This window comes from Gopherus evgoodei, chromosome 1 (genome assembly GCF_007399415.2).
Source record: "Gopherus evgoodei ecotype Sinaloan lineage chromosome 1, rGopEvg1_v1.p, whole genome shotgun sequence".
Lineage (NCBI taxonomy): Eukaryota > Metazoa > Chordata > Testudines > Testudinidae > Gopherus > Gopherus evgoodei.
In genome coordinates, this window is record NC_044322.1 from 123,479,857 (window position 1) to 123,493,428 (window position 13,572).

Genomic DNA, 13,572 nt, shown 5'->3' on the forward strand with positions numbered 1-13,572 from the left:
CAGAACCCTACCCATCCACTTCTATAACAAACCCCTAACCTATGCCTGAGTTATTGAAGTCTTCAAATTGTGGTTTGAAGACCTCAAGCTGCAGAGAATCCACTAGCAAGTGACGCATGCCCCAAGCTGCAGGGGAAAGCGAAAAACCTCCAGGGCCTCTGTCAATCTGCCCTGGAGGAAAATTTCTTCCCGACCCCAAATATGGCGCTCAGCTAAACCCTGAGCATGTGGGCAAGACTCACCAGCCAGCACTCAGAAAAGAATTCTCTGCAGTAACTCAGATCCCATCCCATCCAACATCCCATCACCAACCACTGGGCATACTTATCTGGCGATAATCAAAGATCAATTGCCAAAATTAGGCTCTCCCATCATACCATCCCTTTCAAAAATTTATCAAGCTTAATCTTAAAGCCAGATATGTCTTTTGCCCCCACTACTCCCCTTGGAAGGCTGTTCCAGAACTTCATTCCTCTAATGGTTAGAAACTGTCGTCTAATTTCAAGTCTAAACTTCCTAGTGTCCAGTTTATACCCATTCGTTCTTGTATCTACATTGGTACTAAGCTTAAATAATTCCTCTCCCTCCCTAATATTAAGCCCTCTGATATATTGATAAAGAGCAAGCATATCCCCCCTCAGCCTTCTTTTGGCTAGACTAAACAAGCCAAGCTCTTTGAGTCTCCTTTCATATGACAGGTTTTCCATTCCTCAGATCATCCTAGTAGCCCATCTCTGAACCTGTTCCAGTTTGAATTCATCCTTCTTAAACATGGGAGACCAGAACTGCACATAGTATTCCAGGTGGGGTCTCACCAGCGCCTTATATAACGGTACTAACACCTCATCTTTGCTAGAAATACCTCGCCTGATGCATCCTAAAACCGCATTAGCTTTTTTAACGGCCATATCACATTGGCGGCTCATAGTCATCCTGTGATCTACCAATAACCCACGGTCCTTCTCCTCCTCTGTTGCTTCCAACTGATGTGTCCCCAATCTATATCTAAAGTTCTTATTATTAATCCCTAAGTGCATGACCTTGCACTTTTCACTATTAAATTTCATCCTATTACTATTACTCCAGTTTACAAGGTCGTCCAGATCTTCCTGTATGATATCCCGGTCCTTCTCCATGTTAGCAATACCCCCCAGCTTCGTGTCATCCACGAACTTTATTAGCACATTCCCGCTTTTTGTGCCAAGGTCGGTAATAAAAAGGTTAAATAAGATTGGTCCCAGAACCGATCCTTGAGGAACTCCACTAGTAACCTCCTTCCAGCCTGACAGTTCACCCTTCAGTACGACCCGTTGTAGTCTCCCCTTTAACCAGTTCCTTATCCACCTTTCAATTCTCATATTGATCCCCATCTTTTCCAATTTGACTAATAATTCCGCATGTGGAACCGTGTCAAATGCCTTACTGAAATCTAGGTAAATTAGGTCTACCGCATTTCCTTTGTCTAAATAGTCTGTCACCTTCCCAAAGAAGGAGATCAGGTTGCTTTGGCACGATCTACCTTTAGTAAAACCATGTTGTACTTTGTCCCAATTACCATTGACCTCAATGTCCTTAACTACTTTCTCCTTCAAAATGTTTTCCAAGACCTTATATACTACAGATGTCAAACTAACAGGCCTATAGTTACTTGGATCACTCTTTCTCCCTTTCTTAAAGATAGGAACTACGTTAGCAATTCTCCAGTCATACGGTACAACCCCTGAGTTTACTGATTCATTAAAAATTCTCGCTAACGGGCTTGCAATTTCATGTGCCACTTCCTTTAATATTCTCGGATGAAGATTGTCCGGGCCCTCCGATTTTGTCCCATTAAGCTGTTCAAGTATGTCTTCTACCTCAGATGTGGTAATATCCACCTCCATATCCTCATTCCCGTTTGTCATCCTTCCATTACCCCTAAGCTCCCCATTAGCCTTATTAAAGACTGAGGCAAAGAACTTATTTAGATATTGGGCTATGCCTAGGTTATCCTTAACCTCCTTTCCATCCTCAGTGTGTAGTGGTCCCACTTCTTCTTTCTTTCTCTATTGTGAGATAATTTTACATTTAGAAGAATTTCCTACTAGCAGGTTTTGACAGTTCATTGGCTCCAGTTGAGAACATGTAAGCCACACACTGGAAAGTAATTAGAAATTTAAAGTCAGAATCTGGTAATATTTTATCTGACAACTATGCTTTTCCTCCAGCCATTCCTATACACAAGAGTAGGTCCAAAAAATAAATATGCCATGTTTAAGATCTGACTGAAAAGTAATAATCAACCAAGCGGAAGTAGTCAAAACTGTAACCGCTTACAAAAAATATTTGATGACACTAACCTTTTACGCAAACCCAAAGCTTCACAACACAAAATCGCTCTGCTAAAAATAAGCTGGTTCCCTTGCTCCCAATTAAATACTGAATTCAGCAATTGTGAAGTTTTATCCCTTCAGTATGGAAGTCTCTTCCTTCGTTCTGAATGTACTGAGAGGTCACTCAAGGGGGATGATTCAGTAGAATTCTTAGGCTTGGGTTTCAGCCCTTTTCTGCTAAATTTATCAGCTCTATTTGGCACATAATAGAAATAAAATAGCAGATCCAAATGATCATTCAGCGTTTGTTCCAAGAAAAGCTATTGCCATTCTTAAGTGCTTTACTAACTAGCTGGATTATGTGGCAGTGAGGGTGGATTCAGAAGTTGGGACACGAGTTTAGGTTTCCATGCTCCTAGCTGGAAAGTATTATCAGAAGCAGCATTAACCTTATTTTCTTGCTTTGTTTATTTATGTTTGACAATTAGTGTATCAGAAACACATGTGTTACTGTTCTTTAACTCAAGGAAACAGCAATATCATTCCATTCATTTGAATGGATCAGTATTATAATGTTATGAAATTCTGGTCTGCTTATGAAAACAAACTAAGCCTTGTGTTATGAACATAATACTCTGCAGTTCTCTGTTGCTCCTTTGACCAGAGAAACTCAAAGCTCTTGACAAAGAACTCACTCCTCTTGTTCTTAATTTGAAAGATCAGTATATCATGTTACTATTTTGAGTTTACAAAACATGAAATGCATTAGTTCATTTAGGATTTCAGTCTAACGCCTCACAAAAGATTTAAAAACTAAAATTAATGTTTTGCTTGCTACTCAAGTCCAGGGCAATATAATTACAATAGACCAATCGCACCCAGCTGAAAATATCTTTCAAGTTTCAGACTTCATAATACATCAGGAGTTTCATTATTATTTGTACTAGAGAAGTGCTTTAGGTTCCAGCTGAGATCAGTGCCCCATTATACAAGCTACTGTAAAGATTCATGTTTAGAAATAATCCCTGCCCTAAAGATCTTACAATCTTTGGCCCAATTCTCGATTTTGATTCATGCAATCACAAAACAGAATTGGGATCCAAACGGACAAGAGACATAGACAGGAAGTATTATCTCCATTTCACAGAAGGGAAACGGAGGCACCGAGAAATTAAGTGACTTGCCCCAGATAATCTAGGACAGAGGTTGGCAACCTTTCAGAAGTGCTGTGCCAAGTCTTCATTTATTCACTCTAATTTAAGGTCTCCCGTGCCAGTAAAACATTTTACCGTTTTTAGAAGGGCTCTTTCTACAAGTCTATAATATATAACTAAAAACTGTTGTTGTATGTAAAGTAAATAAGGTTTTTAAAATATTTAAGAAGCTTCATTTAATTTTAAATTAAAATGCAGAGCCCCCTGGACCAGTGGCCAGGACCCAGACAGTGAGAGTGCCTTCGGCACACGCACCATAGGTTGCCTACCCCTGATCTAGGATGTCTGTGGAAGAGATCTGTGAACTGAGCCCAGATCTCCTAAATCCCAGTCTTGTACCTTAACCAGAAGACCGTTCTTGGAAACTGCGTTATATAATAGAAAGCGCCAATCCTTCATTACTCATACTGTTCTAGAGATAATATATATTATATACTTAATCATATCTAATCAGCTAAGGTGTATGCTATTGAGTGAACATCACTAGCTTTTATGTACCAGCATCAGAGAGGTTTGATTGCAAGTACTTCGGAAGCAGAATTGATTGCTCTTGTGATGCTTTTCAAGGCTAAAATTAGTCTCCTCTACTTCCCCAAAGTTAAAGACCACATTGGTTTACAATAAAAGTTTTGCAGGTTGAAATTGCTTCCCATAATAGATAAATATAAACTTAAAAAACTTTTAAAGCTATTTCATACTACACTGTTACTTTAGATTTCAAAAAGAGCTAGCTATTGAGTTCTACAATTCTGAGGAGATATTTAAAAAATTATGTGATCAATGAAATAGAATTAAGACCCACTTATGGAGGTTTGGGGTTTTTTTTTAATATAAAAACCACGTAAGAAGTCTCTGCAGTCTGATGAACTGAGTTATTCCTTCTGACAGATCAAGCCCTAAGCATGGAAGGACTGTGACGTGTGGGTATGTCTACACTGCAGCAGAAAGCATGCCTCCCAGTCCGAGTAGACAGACATGCACTAGCTCCACTTGAGCTGGTGCACTAAAAATAGCAGTGCAGACATTGCAGCACTTGGTCTGGCCACCAAAGCTCAGAAGAATCCAAGGCCCTGGGTCCAAGCCTGGGTGTCTAGCCCAAGCTGCTGCCCAGGCCATAATGTCCACACTGCTAATTTTAGTACACTAGCTTCAACGGAGCTGGAGCATATCTGTCTACTCATAACAGGAGTGGACAAACTACAGCCCGGGGGACGTATCCGTCCCTCAAGATGTTTTCATCCGGCCCTTGAGCACCCACCGGGGTGCGGTGTCCGGGGCTTGCCCCACTCCGCACGGCTCCTGGAAGCAGCAGCATGCTCCCTATCCAGCTGCTGTTAATATGGGCAGCCAGGGGGCTCCACACACTGCCCCTGTCCCAAGTGCTGCCCCACGCTCCCACTGGATGGGAACCATGTCCAATGGGAGCTGCCAGGATGGTGCCTATGGAGGTGGGAGCACACAGAGCCACCTGGCTGCACGCACTTCCACGTAGGAACCAGAAGGAAGACATAACGCTGCTTCTAGGAGCTGCTTGAGGTAAGTATCACCCAGAGCCTGTACCCCTAACCCCCTCCCATGCTCCACCCCCACCCCACCCCGATCCCCCTCCCGCCCTCCAAACCCTTCAGTCCCAATCCAGAGCACCCTCCTGAACCCCCAAACCCTCATCCCCGACCCCACCCCAGAGTTCACACCCCCAGCCAGAGCCCTCACCCCCACCGCACTCTGACCCCCTGCCCCAGCCTGGAGTCCCCTCCCACACCCTGAACTCCTCATTTCTGGGCCCACCCCAAAGCCCACATCCCCAGCTAGAGCCCTCACCCCCTCCCATACCCCAACCCCCAATTTTGTGAGCGTTCATGGCCCACCATACAATTTCCATACCCAGATGTGGCCCTCAGGCCAAAAGGTTTCCCCACCCCTGACCCAGAGGCTCCCAGCTGCAGGGTATACCTATCCTAATCTTCTGCAGAATAAGCACAGCCTATCTGCTTGTTCATTTCAACTTTATCGATCAATTTACAATTTCAAGGCTATCTTCACAAGGAAAAGGGTTATACAGAATTAAAAAAAAAAAAAAAAAAAAAAAGCTGAGATTCTCCTTCACAAGATGCCAACAGTACTTCTGTTACCAAAGGGCTTGCATGGCCACCCTTCAATTTAACATAAGTAGGAAAGGTGGGAGGGAGGAGGGTGGAGGGAAAATTAAGCAGGATTGCGAATTGGGTGGAGTCTTGGGGAGATTAATGGGTAATACCTTTGTCAAGACTGGACAATTTTGTAATTTTTCCTTACTTATTTTTCCACCTTTTTATATGTACTACAAGCTCCAGGTTGGGATACTTCAGTAAGGAGGAAAATAAAAGGTTCCTTAAAAAAAAATAAATAAGGCATATCCTTTAAGAATCTGAGGGACCCAATTTGGTTTTCTCATAGCAAGCTTCACGGTAATATCATGTGGCCCCTCAGATATTAGCAAGAGAAAAGTTTACTTTAAAAGAAATAGAAATGATTTAAGATTTTTTCTTTCACTTTTTCAAAACATAAGCCATAAAACTTCAATAAAAGGCTTCACAGTAACAACAGTAGCGTAATACCTGAATGTTAGCCTGAAATTAAATAAACTAAGCAATGAGATTCAATGAGGAGAAGCAATCTCTTCTCTTACCAGCTAACAGTATTGCAATGCTTATTCCAAGGGCTCTGCACATAGAAAAGTATTCATCTCTCCACGGTTTTGGCTTCAGAGAATTCACGATAGTTACAGGAAGAGCTGTTTACTAGAGATAAGGATTCTGCTCATCTTCAAGCTTTAAAAAATATATATATATTTAATCTCCAAGTCCAGGCCTTCATTCACTTGATAAGCTTCTATCACTGTTTAGAGTCTTATATGTTAAATAAAGTACCCCAAAACCATTCATTCTAAATCAATAAATCCTTCTGTGAGTTGCAGTGAGCCCAGTAAAAATGAGGGGGAAAGTCTAGGCTTTGCATAGTGCTATTAAGTGTCTTGTCCACAGAGTAATTGGAAAGAGCAAAAGATGAAAAGAAGCTGTAAGAAAGCACAAGTGAACTAGAGTCTGATGAAGACTTAAACAGAAAATGGATTTTCAATTGTCTTCAAGACAGAATCCGCAGTTCCCATCTCTTCCCCCCTTTTTTTTCCTCCTTGACCTTTACTGCTCCAAGCAAGTAACCCTTTGTCATCAACTAACCCCAGGTACCCTACAGTCAGAGCTCTCAAGTTTAGCAGATTTTGCAAGATGTTCCACGTTCTAGCCGATTCAAGCTCTCTGTTCTGGAGCAAAGGGGAGGGGAAAGAGGGAGACTCCCCATCAAAACACCTTGTAGCCTAAGGGAAGGTGCACTGTTCCAAGAGCCAGGAGATCGTGGAATTCTAATCTCACCTTGGTTGCTGCCATTTACATTTCGGTGCTCCTCATAGCTCTTATTACTGATCAAGGCCTCACACCCCAACCCTAGAAAGTAGGTAATTATTTATTAGTCCATCCCAAAGTTAACAGAGATATTACACAAGTCTCTCCATGCAGAGCTGGGAATAGAATTTAGGTCTCTAATATGGCACACCCAAGTGTATTCCACTTAGCTTTTCAGACAGAATGTGCTAAATAGTTGCACTCTGGCTGTCCATTCCCCTCCCAGACACTGGAACAGAACACAGAATTCTTGATCTCTAATATTCTACTGCTGTTTAACAAATAGCTGTATAACACGCTGGCATTACATATGTCTATCATGTACCTGTCTCACCTCTCTCACTCACACACTTCAATTGCAAAACAAAGAAAAGAAAATCGAGAAGCATTTCTTTTGTCTAGCAGAACACAAAGGGATCGAGTAGGATAAAAGCAAGGTCAGCAGCCCGGCTCAGAAGGCTACCTTTTTTGTGCCTTATTTATAGCAGATATTTTAAGTGACTGCTTTGGTAAAACTAGTGTATTAACAAGAGCTAGGAAAAATATTACTGTAAAATTATTTTTGTTGAAGTTTGAAATAGAAGATCCATTTTATGAAATTTCAAAGTTTCTGATGAATTCGCATGAACTCCAGGGGGAGATGGTGCTTACAGTCACACAGCCAGTCACAAGGCCAAAGAACACCGTCTCTAGCGAGTAGCATCCAGAGTTCCTCGTTATCTAGAATCCCCACACAGCCCTACAGCGCCAGGTGAGGCCAAGTAAAAAAAAAAAAAAAAAAAACCAACAGACTCAGTCATATCTGTATCACAGATATTTGCTCCTGCTCAGCAGAAAGATCTGACAGCTGATACCTACCGCAGCTGCCAACATCTCCGTGACTCAGCTTGCCCTTGGTGTTGACTGGACCATGGTGTGGGAATACTGAGGTGCAGGAACCGTTACACATCCCTCTCCCATTCTTGGGGTGGAAGCATCGTACATCTACCCCCTGGCCATTTCTGTCCCTGCCTGACATTTTAAGTGTGTATAACTGTCTATGCATTTACTTAATCTCGTGCTTTTTCCGTTGTACCAAGCAAGTGAGATTTAAAGGATGCAAAAATTGTAAAAAGTGAATTGGTAGGTTTCCACGTGAAAATGTTCACTAGTTTTGCCAAACAAGCAGGAACTAATCCTCACAGGTAAGGGACAAACAGCCAGGAGGACAGTTTCTCTCCCTTTTTTCCCCCTAAGTAATGGACATGGCGTATGTTGCTAGGGCCAAAAGCACCTCCATATTTACACTGCCACAGCCTCAAGATCTTGCTTCACACAGACACTTCTCTTCTAGCACTAGCTCTTAAACACTAACCAAGACTGCCTCAAAAAAATCTTGTTTCTTGTGATTTGGCTTGCACCAGCAAAAGCACAACAGTGTGACTACTTATAATCAGTTCTGTTACACTGGTTTAACTATACAATGTAAAACTGTACTGATGCAACTTGTGTGTAGATAAGGCCTTAGAAAACTACAGGGGATGTGCAAGTCATCAACCAGGAACATGAAACACTCCCACTTCCTGCTAACCCAAGGAGCAATTAACTGGGACTCACTCAAACCTACATCTTTTGTACAGCAGAGCATTATTAGACCGTGAAGCCAATCCCTGTCACTCTCATTGTATAATCAAGTTGTTTTGCTTATTTGAATACCCTTTTCAACTTTGTGGTTTGATATAACAAGACTGCATTACTGCCAAAGCACCACTTTCAACACGATCTTCTTGTTTTACCTGTTCGTTTAGGTTTTCCAAACAAAATAACATCCACATGCACATGTTTTTAGCCAGCTTCAAGAAGGAAAAATACCAAAAGGCAGAAGTGTTCTTTGCATCAAAACTTCCAACAAAACAATTGACGGTGCGATACACATACTAGAGTTAAACTTAATTTTCATATACAATATGTTTAGCCATTTTCTCTAACCTACATCTGCCAATATCAGCCTTAGTCATAAAAAATCCTTACTGTAAGAACATTTCTTTTAAAAAGTCTGTTTTAAGAAGTTATCTGATACAAGAATATAAACACAATTATTGTTTCATATAACTATCAGGTTGTATCACACCACATCACATGCTGAGATAACCTAAATCTGTCAACACTGTTCACCAAGAGACAGTTATCCTGAGGGAATGTGTGAGTCATTACAATGAGTTTTTATTTTTAAGTCATGTGCTAGTGATGGTGTTCTATACCAAAGCTTAAAAAATTGCTTTCCAAATGTCCAACTAGTCCTTGAAGTCTTCTAATTTCATTTTTAAGTAGAACTCGATGCAAAATATGTTACAATGTAGCTGTTTGAGGGAGGGGATGGTCTTCTTGGGTGTGTATAGGTGGAACCGTCACAGAAATAGACTTGTTCTGGTGTTTGAATCAAACACCAAATATTTTGATAAATTTGTTCACAAGTTTAAGAAAAAAAAACTCCAAACAAATAATAAAGATAAAAGACTTACTTTACTGAAAGCACAATGGATCTGACCCACAGTAGTTGGATCTGAATTCTCCCAAAGGTCTGACCTGCAGTTTGGTTTGAGCCATTCAGTATTATTTAACACTGGACAATTCCCCAGGGTGAACAGATGGTTCTCACCTGCCCTAAGACATAGCTCCTCTATGCTTCTTGTAGGGTCAGATCTCATCCCTGTCCTAGGGTGTGAATTTATTAAATAACAAATGATAAGGCAACACTACATCCAGTCCAAGCAGATGCTAGGCTTCCCCTAAGATTCCTAGTTAAATCCTAGCTCTGAACCAAGATCTGAAGGCTGCTTCATCATTGTTTTTATTCTCCACATACTTGGCATTTCCAGCATGCACTCTAGGGTGAGGCCAACTGCCAGTGGTCTCCAGAATCCATTCCTGCCCTGCAGGACTCATGTGGAGTTTGCCCACTTGTCACATTACAAAAAGTTTTAAGGCAGACCTAATTTTAGCCCTGAAGTACTAGACGGGCCAACTGAAACCAGCTTTGGGTCAGACATAGGCTTGTGTGAAATCTGTAGAAGTTTTTAAAAAGTAAGTTAAATTGGGTTGCAACTTATTTGCAGAGAAGCCTGTGAAGACTTGAAAAGCCACTTAATATGAAAATTCACACTTGAGAATTTTGAAAGATCCAGGAGATTTAAGTGATGCCTTCCACACCACAGTTTAGAACAGTGTTGCTCCATCTTTTCAGGATGCTAACTCCTTATCTGAAAACATTTTCATGACCTCCCTTACATTTACAAATGGAGAGTGTGTGCGTGTGTGTTTGTGCATGTTTCTTATTATAGTGACCCTGTTTTCAGTTTTTTATGGCGTCTGGCATTTGAGGGTGAGTTTTTCCATGCCTGCTTCAGGATGAAAATTGTTTGAAAATTTTCAGCCAGAAGATTAGCCTTGTTTTAAGAAATGGCTGAGAGACAATATTTTGTTCTGTCCAGGATAAGATATTCTGGCAACCTTTATATGAAAAGCTCAGGTGTCCACATGCTCTGTAACAGGGACCTGAAATGTGTGTCAGGGATGTGCCTTTTCCCATCCCTGTGAAAATCTGCCCATGTTACAAACCTTTGAAAAACTCCAGTTCACACATGCCCAGGCGATTCATAGATTATAAAGCCAGAAGGGACCATTGTGATCATCTAGTTTGACCACCTATGTAATACAGGCTACAGGACTCCTCAGAATGAATTCCTGTTTGAACTAGAGGGGAGACAGACAGACAGACTGGAGGTGGGAGTACATTGGGACAGGGTGCCTATGAGTGAAGGCTGGCAGGGAAACTGGGACTGGCTAGGCCAAGATACAAAGATACAAAGTGGGGTGGGGGGGGGGGAAATGCCAGAATTCTTGTTTCATTCAGTATACAGGATGGACCTGCTCTGGACATGGCTTACAGCTGTATAGCGAAGGAGACTGTTGCCTGCAGGACCCCTGCTTCATTCATTGTAGAAGTTGGAGAATGTGTAGTGAATGAGGCAGGGAATTGTAGGAAGAACAAAGAGCCTCATGGTTAAGTCAGACAAATGTTACACTGGAGAAATGGATTCTCTCTCTGCCTCTGCCACAAAATGCCTGTGTGATGCTGGGCAAGTCACTTAAACCAAACTTTTCACAGGTGGCCACTAATTGCATCTTCCTCATTTTCTGGATGCCTGACTTGAAATGCTATGGTCTGATTTGCAGATACACTGAGCACTCACCGCTGCAACCAAAGTCAATGGGAGCTGTATAATGTAGAACATCTAGTATTCTAAATTTTTAAATTCTTGATGTCTCAAATTAGGCACCCAAAATTCATGGATACTTTTTACCTTAATGTCTCTGAGCTTTACTTCCTCACCTGTAAAATGGCAACACCATCCCTTCGCAGGGATACTGTTAAGATTAATTAGTTTGTGAAAGACTCAGATATTGTAGTGATGAGCTTCACAGAAGAGCCCATGAGGAAATTAATAATTCTGTCCTCAGAGCATGGTTTGAATAGTGGCAGTAAATAAGGCATGGAGCCACACACTGAACTAGGATAAAATAAAATATGGAATAGCTATTCATTGGAGCACTGTGAAGTTTGTCATCACGTAATTAAAAAGACTATCATAATGCATATGCAGAAAGGGAAAAATTAAGGTTGCACAGAAAATGTCAGAATCAAGGTTAACTAACACAAGTGTTTGACTTTGCAACCTTAATGTTCTTTTAAAATAGTGATTTTTTTTTTAATATAATATACTACTATATTGTTCCTGAAGGACTGTGACATAGCATAATTTCTCTTTTAACAAAGTCCTGGAGTTTGTAACTTTTCTTGCCAAGAATATATTATTCTTTACTTGTATTACAGTAAATGCCCAGAGCCCTAGTCATGAACCAAGACCTCATTGTGCTAGGTGCAGTACAAAGAACAAAATGACTGTCCCATAAACTTAGCAAGTTCTTACATTTTACCTTTTCAAAGTATTGATACTTGTTTAACATTTCTCTGTCAAGACTGAATAAGATCTCCGTGGCTTATCAGAGATATATCTATTTGCACTAGCACAAAAGTATCTGGAATGGTCACATGTTATGTTGTAGGGCAGCAGCTGTCCAGAGACTTAGTGTTTCTTCCTAGGCATCACTGTAATTACAAGCGACTAAGAACACTGAGAATAGAGCCACCAAACTGCTTTATCAGTATATTGTGTAAAGGTTTTAACTTGTTACTGACCCCAACTACAGGGTAAGCATATATGACAAAGATGCAACACAAAGTGGAATTTAAATGCATAACATTGTGGTACTATTTTTTTTACTTGTGAACATAAGGTTCAGGGATCATTTCAGGCTGCAGCAGGGCATGTAATCCTGATCCAAAATTGCAAATGTTTTCCTTTTTTAATTGTCCTAGGACAGCATGATACACTTTCCCATGAGGAAACGCTCATAGCACTATTTGCATTTGATGAGAGAAGTCTGGCTAGGATTGGACCCTTGAACTACTAATACCTAATTTAGAGGCTCTTTTGGGGAGGAAGAAAGATGTGATCACACAGAAGAAGATGGGAAAAAAAGACAAAAAAGAGCGTAATACTACAACAGAAGACAAAGATAGTTTATCCCAATCCTGGACAAGAAAATAAAATTTGGGCATCAGGTAGCCTAACGAGCAATAGGGGAATAGAAAGGCCATATAAATTAGTCTATGCTGAGGAAGGGAGAGTGTTATAATCATTGCTGTTAAGTATCTGAGCCCCATTTTCTGTCATCAGTGGGACACTGTCCAATTGCAATGTATTTCTAAGTGAAGTATGACAAAATTAATTCTTAATATTGTTTATATTCTAAGATAGTTGAGGAAAGAGGATACAAGTTATAAACATGGTAGGGAATCACATAGGTAAAGATCTCTGGAAGGCTAAGTTGAATCTTCAAGAAAATGTAGAGTATGACAAAGGGTATAAGGAAGAAATCAGGTTTTCATTCAGCCACCACATTTCCTCTACCATAAGTAAAGGACTAGAACAAGTTCATTCTAGAGCAGGGGTGCCCAAGCTGTTGCTCGGAGCCACATGCGGCTCTTCAGAAGTTAATATGCAGCTCCTTGTGTAGGCACTGACTCCAGGGCTGGAGCTATAGATGCTAACTTTCCAATGTGCCAGGGGGTGCTCACTGCTCAACCCCTGGCTCTGCCACAGGCCCTGCCCCCACTCCACCCCTTCCTGCCCCCTCCTGTGAGCCTGCAATACCTTTGCCCCCAAGAGCCTCCTGCATGCCATGAAACAGCTGATTGCGAGGTGAGGGAGAGGGAGCAGGAGGCGCTGATCAGTAGGGCTGCCGGTGGGCGGGAGGCGCTAGAAGCCAGGAAGGAGCTGCTGACGTATTACTGTGGCTCTGTGGCAATGTACATTGGTAAATTCTGGCTCCTTCTCAGGCTCAGGTTGGCCATCCTGCTCTAGAGTATGGAGAATTAGAACTTCTGTTGATATATAGATTGAGCTATGCCACCCCATGATTAGGACACTGCTAACAATTTTCAATGAACATAAACGCACCATTTATGTAACTGGCATTAGAAAGGCAGTATAATCAGAGCCT

The 13,572-nt window shown here is 41.3% G+C and overlaps 1 protein-coding gene across 3 annotated transcripts in view; it reads right to left on the reverse strand.

The window, feature by feature from the left end:
* SLC9A7 (solute carrier family 9 member A7) overlaps nt 1-13,572 on the reverse strand; it is a 117,898-nt gene that overhangs the window by 66,472 nt on the left and 37,854 nt on the right. The window contains exon 1 of one of the 3 annotated variants that reach the window (XM_030571403.1): nt 6,195-6,267. The exons of the other annotated variants lie outside the window; for them this stretch is intronic. Within the exon in view, the coding sequence (XP_030427263.1) occupies nt 6,195-6,237 (43 nt within the window). The 5' untranslated portion in view covers nt 6,238-6,267. Of the gene's footprint in view, nt 1-6,194; nt 6,268-13,572 lie in introns of those variants that run through there. 3 annotated transcript variants of the gene reach the window in all.